Below are 25,537 nucleotides of genomic sequence, written 5' to 3' on the forward strand. Positions count from 1 at the left end.
AAAAAGCAATAGCCTGCAGGAGGAAAACGGGGTTTACTTATTTCAGCCATGCCCAAGGCTACATCTCATTCGAAGTAGGAACGGCTGGTATGAAAAATATGGCATATTTCTGGAACTTTTTACACTGTCTTCTGGTGTCTAAATATGAGGGCAATACTGTTTCAAAAAGGGATGGCTACAGATAATTTGGGCACACCCAGTGGTACACAGTGCTATGCCCTGTAATTAATTCAAGTGCAGAAAATGATTTCTTAGCCTTGATCTCATATATATATATATATATATTTTTTTATTTTATTTTATTTTTTTTTTACAAATTCATGAATGTTCTGTGTGGATATACTTTATGAATGGATATCCTTCTCCTCCAATAATATCAACAAGAAAAAGCAGGGAAAAAACCTCCCTCAAACAAAAAATAAAACCAATGTATACAACTCCCCCCCCCAAAAAAAAATTATCTTTCTTTTTGGTGATGAGCTTCTCTGACCTTAGCTTCACTAGTGCTAAAATGACAGTCACCTACACTAACATTCCTGTTTAGCTTTTAAGGCAATTGAGAATCTGGCTCCTTCCTACTTTTCCAATTAACTTACACCTTACTTCTCTCCCATACACTCTGGAACCCAGTGACATCTTTGCTGCTCCTCATACACCACACTCCATTTCCTTACTTAAAGTATTTTTTTTCTGGTTGTCCCCCATGTCTTTAATTCTCTCATAATGGCTCTTCCTATAACTTCCATGGTTTTCTTCAAGTCTCAAGAACGATCCTCACCAGCTCTAGTGCCTTCTCTCTGAGATGATTTTTAATTTGTCTTTATATGTCTCATTAGCACATAGTTGTTTGTATGTTGTCTCACCATTAGACTGTGAGCTCCTTTAGAAGGACTTTTTCTTTGTATTCTCGGTGCTTAGTGTGCCCGACTCCTATTAATTACTTAACAAATTCTGATCAACTTGACTTTTCAGCTTTTTTCTTGAGAACTTCAAAATATAGCTCATTTCTTTCTAATATTTTAAATTTTCAAAACTTTCACATATACCATATTGACACAAAACCATAAAAATTTTGGATTTATGTATACTCTTGGGGTTTTTTTCCCCTCCAGATTTCATTTCACTGAAGATAACACCCAGACATTCAGCAAAAATCTCCACACTTGACAACTCATAAAGCTGCTACTAACACCCCATATTAGGTGCCACATCTCAAAGACACATTTTGTTTAGAAAAAGAGAAAAAAATCACAAGTAAATTGTTGCAATCCCATGCCCAAGGGACATTAGGCTTAGCATCTTCCCATGTTTCTTAAATCTTAATTTCACAAAACTTTGCATACAGGAGTGTTCCTATGTAGCCATCATGAAAATCTGGTGAACTTCTGCATCCTTAAATGACACCTTTTCTAAGTGGGTATCCTCTTCCACTGTCTTTCTTAAAACACAAGGCCTCAAACTAGGGTTTTTTGGCTTATTCTGCATCCATATCCAAATTAATACAAAAGTAAGGCTTTGCTGTCATGTAAACACTGATGCAGGTAGCTTCCTTTGGGTTTTCCCTCTTTAGAGCTTCTCTTCTCTTGAGTTTTATCTTTTCTCAGCAAGATTAGTAATTTGCTATTTCTGTCCCCAGTTCATTTCACACAGGGGGAAACTGAAGCTAATAGTAAGGGGCTTGCCCAGGGTGACACAGACTTAAATTTAGGTTCTTCTGACTCTAAGCCCAGAATTCTATTCACTGCACTACCTAGCTATCTGTAAAAGGTATGTTATCATAACTTAAATCACCATATGTTTGGGTTTTATTTTCACAAAGATGAGCCTATGAAAATGGCTAGGGGTCTACTTCTGCTGAAAGATGTCTTATGTGATTTCATACATAGATTCTAGTATAAAAAGGAGGAGAAAGAAAATCATGAAGCTATTATTGTATAACAACCTGACCAAAAAAAGGAAATAAAAATGGTAAATTACTTCAGGACTAAGAATAAAAAGCCAAAGGAACATCTTCAGGAACTGCTGAATACTGATTATTTACCAACATTTTAATTAATCAACAGGGGCCCGGCACAGTGTGTATATATATATATATATATTAAAAATCATTCAGAATCCTTTAAGAGCTAAAGAAGACAGCTGAGTCTTCTGTCAACAGTCTTCTTTATCTCTTAGAGGATTCTGACTGCATTTTCTAATGCTCCCACCCAACTAAGGCAACACCTCATTTAGAGGAAAAGAGGAGGTGGAAAGAGAGAGCCAAAACGACATGTTATTTTTATAGTCAAATATTCAACTGTTGGATTTGTTATTTCAATGACATATTAACAAGTGACTCAAAGTTGCACAACTAGTATAACAAACCAAAACCCACACACTGCATGCAGTCCCATGGAGTTTACCTGTCATCTTAAAAGAAAAAAGTTTCAGGCTGAACAACTAAAAGAAACACTGATTAATAAGAGGAAATCTTCATGACAGCTAATTTCAACAAGAAAATATTTACATCTGCATAAATGAGCCAACCATTGCTTACAAAGGTAAGCATCCCAACAAATATTAATCAATGTCTAAAACTTAAAATGTCTGAATTCTAAAGTAAAAATAAATTCATTATTTCCAGCTAACCTTGGAACACACACATTTATATAAGTATATATAATAACAGAATACATAATAAATAATATACATTATATATAATAAGAGATAAATGCATCTGTGTGTACATGTGTTTTATTATTCATCATTGTCTCAAACAGAATATTTACTGGCTCATGCTTTTATTACTTAAATTAAGATAGAATTATTTTGGAATAAAATATTCACCAAAGCAAAGGGCTGCAGGCCTCAGGTGGACTTTACTATACTTGGACCTAAAATAAAACTTGCTCTCTTTCTCTCTGTCTTACCTTTGACATGGCTTCTCCCATCCTCCAGCAACGGCACTACTATAGTGTTGTTCATATTTCCAGGAGACCGCACAGCTGTATAGACAACAGGCACCGACTGCACCACCACTGGGATGCGATGAACATGACTCAGTTTGTTGGACTGTAAATTCATGGGGCTTGAAGGTGGTACTGGATGGATAATGTGCAAAAACTGCTGGCCTCCCACACCAGATGCAGAGGCCACAAGAGGCCCTGGAGTTAATACTGTTGGCGCAGATGATGCTGAAGATACTGACGTGATAACAGTTGGGGATGAGGCTGGGCGACTAGAAGACGAAGATGAAGAAGTTGAAGTAGAGGAAGGAGAGGAGGCAGAGGCTGTCATGGAAACTGGGGAGGATGAAACTGCTGTAGGGGATGTCCTGGCTTTGTTTATTGACAAGTCCACTGGCTCAGTTTGTGTTTGGAAGTGATCTGTGGATAATGAGTCCTCTGGGGGTTCCGTTTTCATGTTATTTAACAAGAGGGGAACAGCTTCCATATCCGGGTAGTTGTGGACGTTTGGAGACTGTAGAGGGAAAAAATGAAATATTAATTTCTCTTCATTGTCCATGACTTTTTATAGGCCCATGATTAGAATATGTGAATAAGTTTACCTTTCTTCATAGTTCTATGAGAAATCTAACATTTTTAAAAGCCTGTCAGGAAAGATCAGGAAAATGTACAGTCTCCTTAAAAATAATAATAAGGTGCAATATTGCAATCAAATTACATATGTAAATACTTACCTGATTTTAAACAAGATTTTCTTGGTCCTCTCAACTCACATATCACCATATGGACCAAAAAATAGAAACTGAAAATACAGCAGAAAAAAATCACTAAGTTGTTTCTATTTAACATTCTATAAGACACTGCCAGAATATAAGTTACTACCTGGAAATAAATAAGACAATTAGAGAAGTATAACTCTTTTAAATCCCTTGAGAACTACTGAATGCCAGGGAAATATAAATTACTGAATACTGGGAAAAGTATCTAATTTAATTCTAGATTGTAGCTTATGCACAAAGCAACATAGTGGGGAATTACATTCAGAAATGGAGATCACCACAAAAAAACTATTACAATATTTTTAGAAAAGAATGTAATACCGAAAACATACTGTGGTATACACATGACCATGAGTTCTCTTGGGTTAAATCAGTGGAATATAAACTCTGGCAGGATCTATAAGGTTTCTAATTCAAACACAACAAGACTCCTACGTTTTTCACTTGAGCACCAAATTGACTTAATCTGCAATGGCTCTTTACCAGGTTGGAGGCCAGGTAATGAATGTTTTAGCCAGAGAAACACCCAAAGATCAAGGACTAAGCCAAAGAGTTGTGATCCGCATTGGTTAAGAGAGAAACTATACAAATGGAATCAGGGGTTTTGGACATGAAGAAATAAGAGAGGCCCTCTGCAGTAGAAATTAGTTTTCCCATTTATAGAAAATAAAATATTTCTCCAATTTTGAAGGAATTGAGGTAAGTTATGCTTAGGGTGTTTGATAAAGTTTCCATTTAGTTTGCCATCAAGAAAAAAAAATCTATTTTGATTTCCCAATGTATTTTAATTGCTAAAGCTTTTCAAGAGTAAATGAATTAAATTTTTATTTTTTGGTAAAAAGGAAAAAAAAAGAGGGGCAGCTAGGATGGCGCAGTGGATAGAGCATCAGCCTTGAATTCAGGAGGACCTGAGTTCAAATCTGATCTCAGACACTTAACACTCCTAGCTGTGTGACCCTGGGAAAGTCATTTAACCCCAGCCTCGGGGGGAAAAAAAAAGAAAAAGAAAAGAAAAGAAAAAAAAAAAGGCAAAAAAGATCAGATTCATTGATTAAATATTAGTCCTTTAATATATCTCTTAAACTTTAAGGCCATCTAGCATACAGAAATTGGATGTGAATCTAAATTTTAGTTTGATTAATTTGCTCAAAGCGAAGTAAGTAATTAATAAATTGCTCATTTTCAGGACCCTGACACAGAGAGAGATCACATAATTTGTTCTAGTGGATAAGACAAGATCAAAAGTTTAAAAATTTCAACACCATCCACTTTGGTCATAATCACTATATACTTGGCTTCTAAAAGTCTCCCATTGTATTAACAAACAACAACCTTAGTCTTCATTACCATATCAATGCAAAGATGTTCAAAGTGAAATGAAATTGGTTCATTTCACTATTTGTTTCATATAAGAAGTATTATTCCTCCAAAAGAGTAATACACTTACAGTGAAAGAATATATTTCTTTGTTTCTGTAAAACCACAACAGTTCAAACACGCTTAAAACATAATAGTTACAAGTATAATTAAGCAAAGAATTCTGCTTCCCAAATTTAAAAGTAAAGAAGAAAATTATGAAGTTGACAATGGTAACGTATCAACTAAAAATGGAAATGTGTTGGTGGTTTGTTGTCCTTTTTTTTTCCTGTCCAAGCTAGCATGATTACTTCTGCAATCTTATATATGCAAAATGAAATAAAAATGAACTACCTAAACGAATAAATATTCTGAATGTTTCCAGTTTTATTCTTGTAATCTAGAAAGCAATTGTTTTATAATCTTTTCAAAAGCATTTATAAAAACAACTAAGAAAAACAAAAAATACATCTCATAAGATTTTTTTCTTTTACAAATAAATAACATTGCTCAATGATTTTTAATCAAAAACAGTACTTTCTTTTGCAACTTAGTAGATCTTTTTTGATCTCCCCAATATCTATTGTCTATCTGTGTCTCTGCATTTGTTTCATAAATATTTTGAATACATGTATCTATCTATCTATCTATCTATCTATCTATCTATCTATCTATCTATATCTATCTATATCTATATCTATCTATCTATATATATATTTTTTTTTCTCCCCCCTATACAATGTAAGATCCACGAGGGTAAGACTGTTGTTATTGTTGTTTCTTTGTATTCCCAATGCCTAGCGCAGTTCATGACATACTAGACAGTTAATAAATAAATTAATGTAATTTCAAAATAACTTTAAAAATTGCATATTTTTAAGGTTATGCATTTCCAAATATCTAGAAAATCTACAGAAATTCTGCTTACTTATATTTACCAATTTGTTCAGATTTCAAAATAATTTTTCTAAATTCTTTTAAAACTGTATTATTTAACTGAATATACTTCAACTTTAGAGCTTTGATTATGCCTTGTAAACATGTTTATCAATGGATATGACCCAAAAAATTTAACACAGAACAAAATGATAGTTTCCACTAGATTGTATATTGGCTTCCCCATGTTTACATACCCAACACCTTGAAGCCACATTTTTACATTTATTTGCAAACAAATAAGCACAATTTGATTTTTCTTCCCCTTAAGAGACAATAACAGCAAAGCAAGGTAGAGATGGGCTAGCAAATATTAAGCTTGAGTCTGTTTAAATGGACTTTATGCCTGCCTATTAAATTTGATATAGAGGATTATACTCCTTAAGAAAACCATTCTCCTTCTTTACTGAATCACAATCTACTCTTTGGAAATAACATTAAGAATCCTATTGATGGACTTTTTCTCTTCCTTATGGAGTTTTTCAACAAGAGAGTGGGTGTGTCCCCTTTACAAGCATCTTTGAAATTTTAGAGAACTGTGTTGCTTTTGTATGGGCTCAGGACCAAAGATAGAAAACAATTATATACATGAGGAGGGATGAATATAACCTTTGGACTAAAAAAAGTACCTCATTTGGTATCTCGGGCAGATTATGCATGGATCCCTAACCACAAACATAAAAAAAGACACATGCTGGTTCTTTTTTCAAACAGGGTTGAAATGTAGCCAGAACATTCAAGAATAACATTTCTACAGAAAAGAAGGACAAAGGTCTTATTATATTAGCCCTCTGTTAGCACAGTGGATATAGTATTATGTCTTGGCAGCCCATATTAATCTCTTATGCTATGATAATATGGTCAGCAAAACCTAACTTTGAGCAAAGTATGTACATTTATATGTCTTATATAATGACATAAAATGGTTTAAGGAAACTTACAGCACATTTTTACTTCTTCAAATAAAAAGTAAAATACTGCACGATAATTTTTATTATACTCCTTTTGCTTCTATATGAGTGAAAGGTTTGCCCTAAATAATTATTGATAGGGTCCTAAATATATATATATATATATATTTTACATAGAAAGTTGCAGAAGCTAAAAGAAGAAATCAAGGCACAGAACAACAGATAGAAAGGAAATGAGAATGAGAAAGAGTTAGAATACCTTAAAACTAGATGAATCACACTTAGACAAAGTGAGAAAAAAAATCTGGAGCATCATCAAAATGAATCAAGTTCCTAACAAAGGAGCTAAAAAAATGTAAAGTGAAGAAAGTAGTATGGATCTAAAATAAAGGAACAAAGAATTACTTCTTTTTAAAGTTTATGCTCTGGATAAGTAGCATTCCCAGACATCTGCTATCAAACAACTGGGGAAGGAATGAATAGTAGCCATCTTAAAAGGAGGAATGGTTTGGTCTCAGAATCTAAGATGTTTTCACAGGCTCATACATTTAGAAAAGAAAATCTTGGGTCTTGTGCCATAGCAGTTACTTTTAAAAAATGTCTTCATTGTCAACACCTCAAAGTTTCTAAACAATATACTGATACCTTAGAAAAAACATTAGCTTCAGATTCAAAACACCTGAGTTGCACATCTGAACTCTGATACTTGATAATGGACAAGAACCATAATTACTCTGAACTTCACTTTCCTCATTTAAAAATAATTACACTTACCACCAATTTATTAGGTCTTTATAAAAAAAAATTGTAAACCTCAACGCTAAAACTGCCATATATTATTAAAGAAATGTTAGAGTATTATATATTACCTCTGAATCACAAACTGAAGACAGTATTATTTTAAAAGCAATGTCAGTCCAAACTAGAATGAGCATAATTAGGCTCACTTTGTAATAAAATATATGATAAAATAACTTTAAAAGAGGCAATAAAGCTCCTCCTCTCCTCCCCTCCTACTTCCTTCCCCCTTTCCCTTCCTGTCTGCCTCCCTTCTTTCCTCCCTCTTCTCCACACCCCCCTATGTCTTCTCTCATAAAATGCATTTGAAAGAATAATCTATAAAGCCTATGTATACATTTGTTTACACACACATACTTATTTTATTTACTATGTATGAATAAATTTTTAGATATTTATATATACCAATTCATACACTATATAGGGTTGTCCTTTCAACTGTATATTACAATCTAGAAAATCACTATACAATGATTGGAATTTTCATTAATGAGACCATGAAATATTTCAGGACTTTATACAATGCAATTGTTTATGAACAACATCATAAGGTCCATACCATTCACAAGAAATCCTTACCAGGGGGCAGCTAGGTGGCGCAGTGGATAGAGCACCAGCCCTGAATTCAGGAGGACCCGAGTTCAAATCTGGTCTCAGACACTTAACACTTCCTAGCTGTATGACCCTGGGCAAGTCACTCAATTCCCCCCCCCCCAGCCTCAAGGGGGGAAAAAAAAAAAGAAATCCTTACCAAACTTAAACACTGGTCTATATTTTATTCAAAACAGTGTCAAACTACTTCAGTGAACAAATGTCTTTCTATTTTATGCCATATCTTGTATTAATGATCACAGGATCATTAAACAAGTTTATCTTTGTCATTATATACTTGATGATTTCTCACATAATTTTAAGAAATATGTGGGAGACACATTGCTGGAGAACACATTTTAAGTTGGCCTCTTACTCTAATGAATCAAATGGTTTTTTAATAGTCAACAAAAATGAGCACAGTGTGATTTCACATTCTACACATTTCAATCAATTGTGAGATGGTAAAGATATAGTCAACTTTGGAATTTCACTTATAAAAGCCTGTCTTTCTACTGGGCTCATTAAAAGAAACCATAAAATGTATGTGTATAATTTTCACAAAAAAAGTAAAGGAAATATATTGGACAAATGTTAAGGATAATCTCTCAGACACTTTTCTTTGTAATAAACCATTAGATTTTGTCCATGCTTTGCTATCTTTCCCATTCTCTAGAACTGATCTCTCAACACTAAAAATTTTGTCTCCTCCACTAAAGACTTCTTGTCTAGTAGAATCCTGCTGCTTAGCCTACCTTTATTTTCTTTTGTGCCATTTCCATTTCCATGTCCTCTAGAAGAGAAGTTCTAAACTTCTTTTCTGTGTCATGGACTTCTCTGACAAGCTGATGAAGCCATTCTTAAAATGATATTTTTAAATGCAGAAAATAATATGAATAGAATAAAAAAAGGAGTCAAAGAGATTTTAAAAGACTAAAAAACAACAGTTTATTTTTGGATCAGAGTCACTGCTTTCCATCATTGCTCACTATTTTGACACTGAATAGTTGTACTGAAATCAGTCATTTCCATATATGGTTTCTATCTTCTCAGCCATAAAGATAATTTATTGAAGGGCAGATTTCAGATTCACTTGAAATCAAATTCTTAAAGTGGAAGTTACTGATAATATATAATTAATTCATACCATTTACATGTTTTGTTATTATAAAGCATGTAAAAGATACATTCTAGAAATAAGTAATAGAAAAGAGTAGAGCTACATTCTGGAAATACCACACCATAAAATCCAAATGCCATAAATCAATTTTAATCTACACCGTTTAAAACCATAAAACTGGGTTGTTTGGGTAAGGCCAAAAATTACACCATAGAAATTTACATGACTAATTATTGTAAAAGTCCATTAAAAATCAACATCTTCCTTTATTTAGGAAAATGTTGGGGGCACTGAGGAAAATGTTATTTATTCCCTTTTATCTGCAGTACATAGAGTGGTCTTATAGTTTTGGAAACATTGCTCCTACTCTTCCTGTTATCACAGAGACAAATTCGAAGGCAATGAAGGCATGACTCATTTTAGAGCTGGGAGTTTGTCTAGGACACATCTTTCCATACTTATAACATTTTGAAGCTTGTCGGTTAGTATTCTGATATATTGTAAACTATCATATTCTGAAGAGAAGTTTGCCAATGTGCAAACTTGGTAATAAACTTCTACAAAGTATGTGACACTGTATGAGTCACTAATGTGATGCTGTAGTGTTTTTTTTAAGTATCATACATTGAAATATAAATAGTAAGACTGTGGTAAGCGGAATAATTTTCCTCTTGACTCATTATTCAGTGTCCCTTTAGAGTACTTCAACTTGGGATACCACAAGTAAAAGTTGATATGGATAAGTTATTTTTAGGGATGTAAAGTATAAAAATAGTTTTGAGAAAGAGCAAAGGAAAAAGTAGATAAAGCCTTAGGAAATATACCTCTAGAAATAAGACTAAAATTAATCAACTGTTCCCTCTTTCCAATTCTTATCACATTTGTGTATCATTTATTTGGAACAAAAGCCACTATTATTAGCATTAGCTCTCTTTTCATGTCATGTCACCTTAGTTGAACAGTCAAATTTTCTAAAACAGGAGTCCTAGGCACTGGGCATAGTGCCCTAAGACAGTAGGATTGTTGATTTGTTTTACCTTGGGGTTTATATATCTCAGAAGGAAATTAAAAATAACTCTGATGTAAAGCTTAGTTCATTTCTATAAACATATGTTAGAATCTTGTAATATCAAGGCAACATGCAAGGTACTTGGGATAAAAAGGCAAAATGATAAGACATTTTCCTAAGATAGCTTCCATTGCATTATATGCACAAGAAAGTATAATCAAAGAAACAACAGATAATTTAGGAAGGACAGAGTTCTAATAATTGGGAGCAGAGGAACACAAGAGACTCCTGTAGAAAGTGGTTCCTTACTTATGCCTGGAATGAAGCTAGAAATTTAACAAAATGAGTGTAACTCTAGATCTGGGAAATCACTTGAGCATGGAGGTGGGAAATGGAATGACATCTATAAGGGAACAGCAGGAGTGGATCTCTGGTACATAGAGTGGATGAAAGTGATTAATACAAAATAGAGCAGGGAAAGATAACAATTAGGTATTTAAAGTCTGAATTGTATGTACAAACTGAGGAACTTGTATTTCAAAATAGTAGTCATTAAAGATTTTTGAGATAGGATGGGAGATTATATAGATCTCTGCTCAGAATCTGTTTTAGGGATATGATTTTATAACTATTAAGGTTAGATTTTAATAGGGTAAGAATGTAGACTGGGAGAATAATCAACAATATGTATGGAACAGATATTGTAGCATGTTGAAAAAACACTGGCTTTGGAATCAGAGGGCCTGCTTTCAAATCCCACATCAGCTGCTGGAAGATTGCTTTGAATTTAGTATTTTAATAATATATAGCATTTTGAAAATTTCCAAACTGAACTTTCATTTATGGGATTATGTCTACCTATGTGACTGACCACAAGCGATTGATAACATTTTTTTTGTTTCTCAATTTGTTCATATATAAAATGAGGGTTTTATATTATATGAGTAAGAGAAAGGAGGGAATAAACATTTATTAGGTATCTCTTATGTGCCAGACATTGTGATCAATGCTTTACAAATATTATCTCATTTGATCCTCACAACTCTTATGATAGCTTTTATTATTTATTCTATCATTAATCACAAACTTGAACCAGAAATTAACTGATTTGTCCAAAGACCTTGTAAATATCTGGGGTCATATTTGAACCCAGTTCTTCCTAATTTCTGGGTCAAAATCTATGATCTTATTACTTGAACCAAGGTAGAAATTGTGAAAGGAAAAAATAGAAGGGATGTTGTAGAAGTAAGAGTGTTAAATCTTGGAAAGAGATAAAATATGAGGCTTCGAGAGATGGAAGAAACAAGTATGATTCTACTATCATGAATGAAAGAATGCTGGTAATACAAATAGAAACAGGAATGATCAGAGGAAAAATTGATTTGAGGGAAAATATAATAAACTCTACTTTGAAGATATCAAGTTAAATATCTATAGTTAAATGAACAATAAAGGACTAATCAACTGATTGATAAGACGGCAGCAGCATGTGAACCAAAAGGAACAATGATATAATATGATAATGGATACACAGGGCCAAGTGAAGGTTTTTTGTTTGTTTAAAAGGAAAAGGGAAATCTGGATATATTTATTTGTTAATACCAGAGAGGAATAAGGTGAGACTGAAAAAAAAAGCAAAGGGGTAGTTTGCAGGAGGAGATAAGAGGGGATGGGATGAAGAAAACAAATAGTGAAGGAAGTAGCCATGGCAACAAGAGGCCTCCCTTCTTCAAAAGGAACAGGACCAAGAGAGAGTGAGTGAAGATTTATGGGGAGTGGCCTCTACTTTCACAATAAAATAGCAAGTTCCTTTTCTGAGTGAGGGAAGCAGCAGCATGAAAAGGTCTAAGGACGGAGGAAGAAATAGTCATTAGAAGAGAATTTTAGGGAATAAATCAGAGGAGTTTGCTATGCAAAAATAAAGAGGCTGTAGAAATTAGATAACAACAAATTGTAGTGAACCCAATTAGCACAGTTGTGTAATCTTGAAAAGCAATCAGCAGTGTGTAGTTTAAGGATTGTTTTCATGACTTTACAGATATAGGAACTGCTTTGAGAACTGGTAAAGCAATTGTTCTTGGTCACAAATATAATAAGTTGTGCTTTAAGAATTTGAACTCAAGTCTCTTGATTCCAAGGTTGTGGATCTTTCTATTATACCATAAGTCATTCAGCCTGATGGGTATTTATAAGGAATAATGTGTTTAAACTGCAATAAGATTTATCTGCATTAGCTTAGATTTAGTAAGTTAATAATATGAAGCATTTTGAAATTTTTCAAATTGAGCTTTCATTATGTGATTTCATTTCATCCCTACAACAATGAATCTCTGTGGTAGGGCAGGAAGGTATTATTAACTTCAATCTACAGATGAGGAAATTAAAATTCAGAAACATTAAATAATTTGTCCAAAATCTCACAGCTAGTAAGGAGAAGAGTTGGAGCTTAAATCCATTTCTTCTGAAAATTTGCCCACAGCATTTCTGACTAAAGCATATTGCTGTTGTCCTAATTGGAATGCTTTTAAGGCATTAGAATAAGGAGATTGTGGAGTTTCCAAATTGAAGAAAGGTACACCAGGCTGTTGAGATTCATGGGATTGGGTAGTGTTTTGTGCATAACAAGTACTCAAAAAATGCTGATTGAATTGAATTGTTCTCTCTAAGTTCTTTTCTGGCTCAATATTTCCATATAACCCAGTAAATCATTTTATTAGGTCAGATTGCAGTTAGGTTTTTTTCCCCCTAGTGCACAGTCAAGAGCCTTTGTTTAATATAAAATATCTGATTTTCTAGATATGAATAATTAATCACCCATCCCTCAGAATTCAGTACTTGCAATGAACGACTGACTTCTTTAAATCTTTGGAGTGAATTATCCAGGCTCTCAGTTTTGTCTCTTTTTGTTTGAAAATGCTATGACAAAATACTAAATCTGTACAAGCCATATTTACTCTGTAGTTATTTAAATGAGAATAGGAGGAGCTAGAGTATTAAGAACATAAGAATATAAGTTCTAATGTGAAAGGCCCTATTGTTATAAAAGAGTAATTTTATAGTTACCAGAGACATCATAACAGTAATTTATTTCTATAGCACTCTAAGATGCCCAAAGCATTTTCTTCACAATAACCCTGAGGGGCAGCCACTGACATTTTGTAGGTGATGGATTTGAAGCTCAGAGGAGGAAAGTGATTTTTACTAAGGTCACATAGCTAAAAAATGTTAGAACTGGGACTTGAATCCAAGCTTTCTGGCTCCAAGACCAGCACTCTTTCTATTCTGTCAGGAAGGGCCCACGTGGACATGGCTAGTGGTAATATAATTTATTTCACAGATCACTTGCTCCATCACCATGAACAGAAAATAGCATGATAAACTGACTGATAAGCTAGAATCAAGAAAGAGAAATAGGATAAGATTAGAGAGTACTGGATAATTCAGGGGAAAAGAAGAAAAGAACCTATCAGTCTCAGTTAATAATACAGAATACACAATATTTAGCAAGTACTTATTAAATAGTGTCTGCTGTGACACTGGGTATTATGAGAAGATGGAGAACTAGAAGACAAGGAGCACAGGATTATAGCTATATAATTGGAAAGGATTTTAGATGCCATATATTACAGATGAGGAAACTGAGGCAAACAGAATTAAATAACATGTTTGGGGTTGGATTTGACTACTCACTGCCACTTCGCTGTCCCTTTTCTAGGAACAACTGTTCAATGATATAATTTATTAGCTCAATACAATTCACTACCGTACAAGCACAGTGTGATAGGTACTGGAGACAAAAACATTAAAAGAGATTGTCTCTACCCTCAAGGATCTTACAATCATTTGACTGTGTGTGAATGATGGATAGAGCATAGAAAGTAAAGGCAATGAATTAAATGAATCAACATGGAAAGATAGTCATAAAATGTGAGGACTTATATCAAAAGTTTACTATTTAGTTGCCTTCCCAATCCTATAGTTAAGAAGTGTATTTTTTAAAGTAATATTTTATTTTCTAAATATGTGTAAAGATAGATTTAAACACTCATTTTTGTAAGACTTTGTGTTCCATTTGTTGGTTTGTTTTAAAAGTATTTTATTTTTCCAAATGCCTGTAAAGATAGTTTCAAAATATATTTCTGTAAAACTTTGTTTCTAAATTTTTCTCTTGTGTCTCTCCAAGACAAGTTATCTAATATAGTTTAAATATGTACAATCCTTTTAAACATATTTCAATATTTGTCATGTTGTACAAGAAAAATCAGATAATACCATAAGATTATAGGAAACCACTAAAGTTTACTGAATAAGGAAGTGACATAGTTAGAGGGTATGGAAGATATGGAGGATAGATTAAAGTGGGGGAGAGACTTGAAGTAAGGAAATTAGTTAAAGGTAAATTGTAGTACTCCATGTGTTGAGAGTCTAAATGACAGTTTAATAGACAGCTAGATGGCAAGTGAATAGTGTGTTAATCATCTTTTTGAGTTCAAATTCAGACTGAGACACTAATTACCCTGTGGATCCTGGGCAAGTCATTAAACCTCTTTCCCTCAGTTTCCTCATCTTAATATAATGGGATTGAACTATATGCCATCTAAGGTCCTTTTCAATTCTATAGATATAACCCTCATCTATAACCAATGAAATGGAAAAAGGAGGAAAAATCTGAGATATATGAAGAAAAAAATGACAAGACTTAGCAAGTGGTTGATTTTGGAGGGTAAATGTGATAAGTTAAGGATGATATCAAAGTTTTAAACTTAGTTTATTGAAAGGTAGGTGATGATCTTGATAATAAAATCAAAGTTCAGAAATGGATTAGGTCCAAGAGAAAGATTAGTTCTCTTTTAGATGTAGTGAGTTTAACATGCTGATTAGATATCAATTTAAATAGCTAATAGACAATTTATGGAATGAGGATATGGGACACTATGGCTAAATGTGCAGGTCTAGAAGTCATCTGCAAGTAGTTGATAATTGATCCCATAGGGACTCATTGAGAGACTGTAGAGAGAAAAATTAGAGGGTCTAAGAAAGTTGAGATGGGGGCATGATTAGGGAGTAAAATGTGGATGATAAGCCAGGAGACTGAGAAATAATGGTCAGATAGGGCAAGGAGAACCAAGAGTGAGAATTAGTCACAAAATCCCAGGGATGACAATAATGATGAAAAGAATCAAGTTGAAGATCAGTGTTTGGCAAGTGATGACTGCTGAGAAGATAAAGGAGCAAAGGATTTAATAGCAGATAATATTTCAGAATTGAATTGGTTAACTAAGGCATCAAATCTAGAGATAGAGGAAAGCATAGTCAGGGGAAGCGAAGCACTGAAAACTAGAAGAATTGTTGGTCTTATTGACAGTTAAAAATAATTTTAAGAGAAGTAAGACAGAGTAAAGAGTAATGATAGGTTATGATCAGATAAAGACATTCCAGAGCTCTGACCAAAACTAAGGGCTTGACCACTTCTAGGTGCAGCAGACATAAAATGTTAAAATGTCAAACTGAAGGCCATGGAGTTGAATAGATTGAGAAATAGGGAAATCAGTATGTTTAGGAAAACATCAACATTTATGTTAAAATTCCCTAATATTAGAGAAGTATTAGAGAAGGAGATTATGCGACATCCCTTAAATTCACTGATTTAGAAATCCGTATTGGGAGTCAGTAGATAGTAGCCACCAGGATGTAGATTGGGTGAAGAATTTAGATAAAGTGAACCTCAAAGAGTAGGCTGTTGACTGACAGTGACAGATGGTGAATTTCAAAGTGGCAATAAGGAACAAGAACATTCTGAGTTCCTTAGTGGGACCACTGAATCACAGGATAGATGGATATGACATATGAAATCAGTATTGGAAAGGCTGGCCAAGCAGGGATGTTTTTGCTTATGTGGTGAGAGCCAAATCCCAAAAGATTGAAGGAGTGTGAAAAGAAGGAACCTGGAAAGGAATGGTTGTTAATTAAGGAACAAGAGGCCCAGAACGAATGATCAGGCACAGGATATTGGAGGGCTGAAGTTGAGGTGAATGGGGAAAAAATAATAGGAAATGGAGAAGGGCCATGGGTTACTTATAAACATCTGGAGAATCACTAAAAAGTTAAGACAGTTTTAGAATTTGCTAATTATCGGACAAAATCCCACAGGAGTAGCTTTACTGAAGAAGGCAGATAAGTCACAGTTTTAGTTCCACTGTAGTCAGGGCAGTGTCACTACAGCCTGGTCTGCTTCTAGATAAAGTTCTTATGTTCTTTTTCTCTATCTCTATCTACCTCTATTTCTTATCTCTATCTCTATCCCTCAGTCACCTCTATCTCTTCTCTGTTTCTCTCCCTCAGTTCTGCCTGGGTATATAAGATCAGTCTTTTTCACAGACATTTATCCTAATTAAATTTCATCTGGTTTGATTTGGCCTATTGTTCAAACCCTTCAAAGTCCTATTCAATTCGGCAATTCAATTTGACAAACATTTATTAAATACTTACCTTATACAAATGCACTGTGATGAGTGTAGAGAGAAATGCAAAGTTAATGAGAGAGTTCATGTTCAGTAGGGCTGATTATGTCATCCACTTTAATAGTTACCCTCCAAGCTTTATTTTTTCGCTCAAATTAGGTTCAGATGCTCTCTAAATTTCCATTAAGTTGTTAGTAAAAATACTGAATAGTAGTGGCTAAGAGCATTCAAAAATTTAATCATGTATTAATAATTTGCAGTAATTTTTCTATCACTATCTTTAACAGTTATTTATTTAACTGTTAATCTTTTATTATTTAACTTTTCACATATAGATTATAAAATCACTGAAGATAGAGAACAAGGCTTAAAGGCTTCTTTGTTTTATTCATCATGTCTAACAGTGTTTCCAACAAAATTAAGCCCAATAAATATTTGTTTATGTGATTTGATATAATCACATATCATAATATGATATAATATAATTTAAACTAGTATTTGTTTAGTATCTAGTATGTGCAAGTCACTGATACTGGGCATACAAATACCAAAATGAAAAGGAATCTGTAACCTCTAAGATCTTACAAGGAGAGTTGCAATGTGTATAGAGATAAGTAAATATAAAGTGTATAGATGAGTAAATGCTTCATCAAATGAAAAAAACAATGCCATTCGAGGTGAAAGGAGTTAAGGAAGACTTTGTAGAGGAAATAGCACTTTAGCAAGACCTTGAAGAGTAGAGTTCAGCAGAGGTAGAGAAAAAGGAGTATCAGAGGATCAAGGGACCTTAAAGGTCATCTAATCCCCCTCCCTCAGTTTATAAAGGATGAAACTAAAGCTCCAAGAGGTTAAATGATTTGTTAACATGGGGAGCAAGCAGCAGAACAGGGAATTGAAATCAAGGCTAGTGATTCAAAGCTGTACCATGTAGTGAAAGAAGCACAATGAACAAAAGACATAAAATTGGGAAGAGGGATATAATAAAAGGACCATTCTAATAGAAACAAAAAACGTGTGTTAAATATTAAGAGAAGTGGATATTAATGAGAGATAAAATATGGTAGTTGAAGTAGATGATGGAAGGCTTTGAATGCCAGACTAACAAGTTTGGCTTTGATATTATTGGCAGTAGTAATCCAGTATCATTATTTTGAGCAAGAAAGTGATGTAAGAAAAACTTTAATTTAATTTGGTATTGGATGTCCATGTCAGTGTATAAAATCAAGTGAGATGTGATGAGGTTCTTCAGGAAGTGGTGGTATGAACTTGATATATACTATGAAGGATGAATCAACCTGGCTTGATAATTGATTAAACATAGGAGTTATAGACAAAGTGAAATCAACAATGTTCCCAGGATTTTCAGTTTGAGAAAATGGGGGGGGGGGGGTTGATACACTATTGAAAAAAATTCAAACTGAGAAGGGAAAATCAGTTTGAGGAAAATATAATGGATTTTATTTGGGATATATTATGCTCATGTGGAGAAGTCTAGTAGGTGATTGAAAATATAAGGCTGGATCTCATATAAGAAGTCAATGATAGAATAAAGTGTTTAAAGAAATATATTTTATAAATATTTTTAAAAATATTTTAAAACAAAAAATATGGTTCTTTATTAAATTACAGGTTCAAATAATTTTGCTCAAAGAAGAAAATAATGTTGATGATCATGTCACTATTGTAAGTACTCACTAAATTAATAGTAACATTCTCTTAAAAAGATCACTTGGGCATTTCTTAGATGCCTGAACCATGTTCACCATCACAATCACATCTATAAGCTGTACTAAGTAATATGATAAAGTCTGTGGAAGTTTTCCAGATGTCCCAGAAGATAAGATTATATTTCTTCCAATTCCATTATGTTTACATGCTATACACATTGATCTAAAACTATTTCCAACTTTTCACATGAATGAAAGGGAGTATTGCTGGTGATATATTGCAAATATAATTATGGATAAGCTGCTTAAGACAGAGATACAGCACTATCTTCCTTAACGAAGTTTCCTGCTCTGAATAACAGTATTACAACAATGACACAGGCCAAAAATTCTTGATGCTCATGTTTGAATTTGAATGGGAATAATAGGCTTGCAAATAATAGAAACTGAGTATTTTTTTAAAGAGCTGCTAATAAGCAGTGGAACACTGCTTTTACCCCACTCAAGGAGTTTGTTCATGTAAGTTATTTAGATACTGGACAAATTAAGTATAAACAGGCATATCTTGCCTTCATGCCTTTGCTTACAATATTCCCTTTAATTAAAATGGGCTCCACTATATCTGCTTTCAAAACCTTCATCATCCTCTAATAACACTCAAAACTCTCTCTTCTCTATAACAGCTTCCATGATTTTGTGAGCCAAGTCAGAAGTGCCCCCTACCTTCTTGGAACTCTGGGTATTATTTCTGCTGCACTTATCATATCCAGCCTCATATTTCAGTATTTGAGTACATGTCTTATCTTCCTTACCAGATTATAGATTCCTTGAGGGCAAAGACTGTCACATAAATCTAAGTATCCTCCATTGCACCTTGCACAGAGTAGGTGATCAATAAATGTTTCTTGAATGAAGGAATGAATCAATCAATAAGTGAATCTGTGCTCAAGCAAAGCAGAAGTCATGCACTCCCTGAAGCCTAGTAAATCTCTTGGGAAATATTCTTTCCCTGCCTTTTTTTTCCAGTGAGAATACATAAGTAGATATACTTAGGAAAGAGGGAATGAGATAAAGAAAACTAACATAAATAAATAGAAAAAGAACAGATCTATATACTAGAGGGAAGCAAAAGATGCCAGCTCCAATGGATTCTCTTCTTTCTCAGTCATTATTCTCACAACTGGAGGGACTATCAAAAAGATGTACTGAAGAGAGATCCCTCCCCTTTCTCCTTTCTTAGTGAAGGAATCCTGGCTTAAATTCTACCCATCACGAATTCTAATGGAAGAATTAAATAAACATGGCCACTTCATAGATTCAAATTCCACAGTCAATTATGCATTGCTATGCAACAAGTATGACAAACAGTTGGTGTTTTATCTCATATTGTTTATTTATGAATATATTCAAATGTAAATTTATTGATTATGATTTTATCATGTAAATCTTTTTTTCACAAGGAAAAATGCAAACATTTAGACTCATTTCTATGTTTCACTGGGATCACTTGCTCCCATCTGGTTAATTTTAAATAAACAAAATAGCTGGGTCTCAATCAATTTATTGCTTAACTTGCATCCTCAATGATCATCCAAACCTAAACCCAGATTCATCCCAACAATAGCCGGAGTGTGTGTGTGTGTGTGTGTGTGTGTGTGTGTGTGTGTGTGTGTGTGTGTGAGAGAGAGAGAGAGAGAGAGAGAGAGAGAGAGATTTGTTAGATTTTATTTATTATTTATATTTAGTTAACAGGAAGAAGATAATACATTGTGACCTTAGTATCATATTTCATATTCCATTTGGTACATAAGATAGGTTAACTTTTTAATTTACTGTGTTGTTTAAGTACTGCTGACTAAGCATTCCCCTTTCCCTCTTGCCAACACCTTCAAATCTGTTTCCATTACACTGTTTTCTCAATCCCAATCTTCAATACCAGCTGCATGCCCTTGTAAGCTCTTCCCAAACTCTCATCCTAATTATATCAATTCTTCTCTTTCACAAAAACAATCTAACCTAATTCCAATTCCATTCTACTATACTCTTTACAGAATTCAAGTTTTCTCTTCAAAAAAATTCACAAATATCATCGAACTTTTCAAATAACATTCCTTCTCACCATTTGCTTTAAGTAAAAACCCATTGGATACCATATCCGTACTTACAACACTTTCTATTGGAGGTAATTCAATTTTCCCAATCCCCCCCCTCTTACCGAAGCACAAGAAGGGATTAGCATCTCTGCCCTTTGTAGACTATTTTTTCTTTCTCCATAGTTTTTAGTTCTTTTTCATTCCAAGTTCACAAAAGCCATTTATACAACTTCCTACCTTGTTAGCAGTCATCTACTAATATCCAAATCACTCTTCCAACTTTTGAATAATTTTAGCAGTCTTATGAGATCTTCTTCGTTTCGTCTCTTCCCATCATATCCATCAATCTGGATACCACAATATGCATTCTGACAACCATATTAATATTCTAATCACAAAATTCTTCACTTCAAACATAAAGCCCAACTTTCCCATTGAACACAATCTAACATATCAGAATATACCTGAAATTTTAATCTCTCACAAACATCATCTCTATAATAAAAATTATAATAGCTAGCATTTATATAGTGTCTATGACATAACAAACATTAGGCTAAGTGCTCTACAAAATACCTTACAACAACATTGCAAGGCAGGAACTATTATTATTCCCAATTTGGAGTTGTGTAAACTGAGGTAAATAAATGTTAAGCTGCTCAAGATCACATAGTTAGTATCTAAGGCCAGATTTTTAATGCAAATTTCCTAAGTTTAGGCCAACTGCTCCATTCACCGTGTCACCCAGCTGCTTCTTCTAAGGAGTATTTAATCCAAAGAGGATTAATTACCTTCTATGTTCAATGCATTGAACTTTTAGTTTAGTTCTACATCCACAGTCTCCTATCCATCCACTTTCACTCCTTCACTTATAACAAACCTTGATTCCACTCTTAGTGACCACTAATCTTCAACAGGCTCCCAATTTATCTTCCCATTCTGGCTTCACTTGACTCCCGACCCAGCCCTGACCCATTTATCTATCATTTTAATGATTACTCTCTACCACCCTATAATAATCATTTTTACCTTTTACTGCTCAATTTCTCTCCTCCTCCTTCTGGCCTTTTGAGTACTGCTGGAAAAGTTACAAAATCAAACTGAATTCACTGGCTATAAATTTATGATGCTAACAAATTGATGTTCCTTAATGATCTGTACAGATTCCTCCTCCTTTACTATTTCACTTCTCACAACTGTTCTAAAACTTTTTCTTCTTTCAAGTCCCCATGACACCATTAACCTATATACCTTTATGACATATAACAGCCTCCTATTTTCCCAAGAGTATTTAGGATATATTATATTAGAAATAGATCAACCAAGAGCTGCTGGTACCATCACTTACTACTTTCTTTTATCCATAGGAAATAGTATGCCTACTGTTTGCCAAGGATAATCTGTGTCTGGGGCCTTTATCTGTCCTGATTAATCTCCCAGGTCTTCTATAGTTTCACATCAGCAATCACCTATCTCCTCTTCATCTTCAGACTTTCCTTTTCTACTAACAACTCCTTATGTTTGCTTACATGCTCAAACCCACCCAATTCTAAAACTATTTTTCCCTGTCCAATCATTGTCCTGTTTTTTTCTGCTCCCTCTTCTTGAAATTAGTTACCTAAATTTAATGAATTATTTTGGAATTTGGTTTCCTTTCCAAACATTCTACTGAATCTGATCTCATGGTGGTTATCCCAACTGATCACTACATTTTACTAAATTCTCTTCATCCTTTAATTCTCTGTAGTCCTAAGCACTATTAAATGGGTTGTCTGCAATGTTTAATTCAATTCCACATTTCAGAGTTTCTGAGTCCACATATGGGTCTGGTTCTCTAAATTTTCTAACTAGTCCTTTCTCTTTGCAAGCTCTTCAATCTCTTCTTTTGTTCTTATTACAGGCATTTCAAAGTTCTCATCTTTGCATTATCTTCTTTCTTTACCTTATTCCCCTGGGAATTTCCATTGCCTCTCATGGCTTTAACTATTTATCCTTACACATGATTTAAAAAAAATACAAGGTTAACAAATCAATTTTATTTTTTATAATAATAGCTTTTTATTTTTCACAATACATGCAAAGATATTCATCAACATTCACCCCCTGCAAAGCCATTTTTCTCCCTCCCTTTCCCTGCACTTTTCCCCTAGACAGCAAGTAATTCAATAAAGGTTAAACATACTGCATATAATTTTTCAAATCTGTATCTTCAGTTCTAATTCTTTATACAAGTTCCAATTCCACCTCCCTAATATCCTATAACTCCACCTGGAAGAATCAACGATACATCAAAAGCAATACTTTTGAATTTGATTTATGTCCTTTCTCAAAAAAACAAAAATGCCCCATTGCTGTCTTTCTGATTTTACAATTTCTGTCAAGGACAGCATCTTAAAGTTACTTCCAGTTCTTAATTGTGCTATAGTGACAACCAACAAATATGGAGTTTAAAGAATGGGTTTAAGGTCTGCTTCTAAATCACATTATCTGTATGCCTTGGTGATCCCAGCCATCGTCCTAACATAATTTACTTGCAAGCTGTCAAATGGGGAAGGGAGTTTATCAGGATTGTCCTAATTATATGCTCTTATGGGGGGGGGAAGAGAATAAAAGAGGGATAGAGAGGGGAGGGGGAATGTTAAGGAAGACAGGAGGGACAGAATCTTGTGAATTTCCCTTCTTTTTCCTGACCTCTCATGTCCTTTCAGTTACTAAAATATGACAATTCTACCATCCTTTACAACTGTCACCCCTTTTATTTCCCCTACTCTTATCAGTTTAGCATCTGCCTACACATGTGCTATTGAATGAAGATGGAAAAGGAGCCACTCCAAATTTATGCAACCTCAACCGGGCCCTCACTGCTTCTAGGCAACCCTTTTCCATCTGCCTTATCAACAGTTCCTATCTCATTTCTCCACAATGGCTCTTCTAGACCCTTTCAATCCTCCTCAAGCCTCCCATGGCTTCCTCTAGGCCCATTCTCAGCTGAGAATCTTGTCTGATATTTTACAGGAAAAAAATGAAGCTATCTGTCATAAACTCCCTCTTTTCCCCTCTTCCTCACTGACTATACAACTTACCTGCTTTTTGCCACTATTACCTCCTTCACTTGTTTCATGATGAAGAAAAAACCTTCTACTTGTTCAAGTGATCCCATTCTATCCTCTAACCGATTATCCCCTCTATCTCACCCACTCTCACATATTTTAAATCTCTCCCTCTCTACTGATTCTACTGTCTCCCCTATCCTGAAAAAAAATCTTGATTTTTCCACAAACTCATTAACTACTGTTCTATTTCTTGTCTGCCTTTTGCAGCTAACCTCTTAAAACATTCCTGCTCTAATAGGTACCTTCACTTTCTCTCTTTTCATTCTCTTCTTATCCTTACCATGTGTCTACTTACAATAAGACCTTATCACCACTTTCCACTAAAACTGGCCCCTCCAAAGTTACTAAGGATCTCTTAGTTGCAAAATTTAATGGCCTTTTCTGAATCTTCATTCTCCTTGATATTCTCTTCTCAGGACACCAATCTTTTGGTTTTCCTCCTATTTACCTATGTCTCCTATACTGGATCCTCCTCAAGCTCCCCTCTTTCCATAAGTATCTTTCTTTCTTAGGTTCTTTCCCCACTCTATGCCACTTTTCTTGGTGATCTCATCAACTCCCATTCAATTTAATTACCATCGTTATGCTGCTCATTCTCAAATCTACCTAACCAATCTTTCTACCTCTAATCTCATATCTCCAATTAACTTTCAGAAATCACAAACTGGATTCCAGTAGATAGTTTAAACTTAATATGGCCCGATAGAATTCATTATCTTTCCCCCATATCCTCCTTTTCTATTATTGTAGAATTCCCTAATATTATTGTAGGGGGCAAGACTGTATTCAAGTTACCTCAGGCTCTCAATCTTGAAGTCCTGGATTTCTTACTCTCATCTCCCATAATCAAGCTGTTGCCAAAGTCTGTAGATTTCACCTTTGTAACATCTATTGATCCAAAATGAGACCTTCAACTCTTAAATCCATAACTTTGACAGCACCATTATAGTGTGTTGGGAAGAGGGAAAAAAGAGAGCAATATTTTCCGGACTGCCTTTGTCTTCTGACTGCCAGTCAGTCCAGAATTAAAACAAAAATTTAGCTCATTACTACTAATACCTAACCTAGTTGAATGAAATAATTCCAAGAAAGGAGATTGATTTTAAATAAAATATGGCAGCATTAAAATACTTCAGTATAACTTGGAATCTTAGGTGGACAAATCGGAAGGTAATATATTGGAGGGGAGTCCCATTCTGAGAGTAGGCTATGATGATTTGGGTTCAGAAGAATGTTACCCAATATGCCTATTCATGAAGATTTTACTTGCATTACAAATGTTTTATTTCTCTGAAAAGAAATGCCGTTTTTCAAGGTTGGTTTTGCTTGTATATTGGGAAATACATTTTACTTAGCTTTCAACCTGGTGAAAATAGTGATTTCTCTTCTTTACTCTAGGTATTTAGAGGTGAACTCTTAAGAGTAAAAGCTATAAAAGTACAAATTTATACAAATGACAAGAAGCCAGAGAAGAAGTTGATAAAGAAACAACAAATAAGTATGACAGAATGAAAGAAAATCCTCAGTAATGCTTTAAACTGCCCCTGTCATTCTAGGACCACAACCAAGCACTGTGGATACAAAGAAAATGCAAAAACTATCTCTGCCCTCAAAGAGCTATTATTCTAATAGGGAGGCAACATGTACAAGCATATTCAAGCTACAGATAACATGGATACAAAGAAACTTTATTGGGGCAACTAGACAGACCAGGAAAAGATTACTGCAAATGAAGGGGCTTGAGCTCAGGTTGGAAGA

The 25,537-nt window shown here is 34.2% G+C and overlaps 1 protein-coding gene across 11 annotated transcripts in view; it reads right to left on the reverse strand.

Annotated features, from left to right (window-relative positions):
* The window catches only part of KLF12 (KLF transcription factor 12), a 536,656-nt gene that overhangs the window by 160,492 nt on the left and 350,627 nt on the right, over positions 1-25,537 (reverse strand). For 10 of the 11 annotated variants that reach the window (XM_074299257.1, XM_074299253.1, XM_074299256.1 and 7 more), the window contains one exon: positions 2,910-3,459. In XM_074299257.1, coding sequence (XP_074155358.1) covers positions 2,910-3,459 — 550 coding nt within the window. Of the gene's footprint in view, positions 1-2,909; positions 3,460-3,679; positions 3,748-25,537 lie in introns of all 11 variants that reach the window. The other variant, XM_074299261.1, reaches the window with a different exon arrangement.

Source organism: Sminthopsis crassicaudata, chromosome 3 (assembly GCF_048593235.1).
Source record: "Sminthopsis crassicaudata isolate SCR6 chromosome 3, ASM4859323v1, whole genome shotgun sequence".
Lineage (NCBI taxonomy): Eukaryota > Metazoa > Chordata > Mammalia > Dasyuromorphia > Dasyuridae > Sminthopsis > Sminthopsis crassicaudata.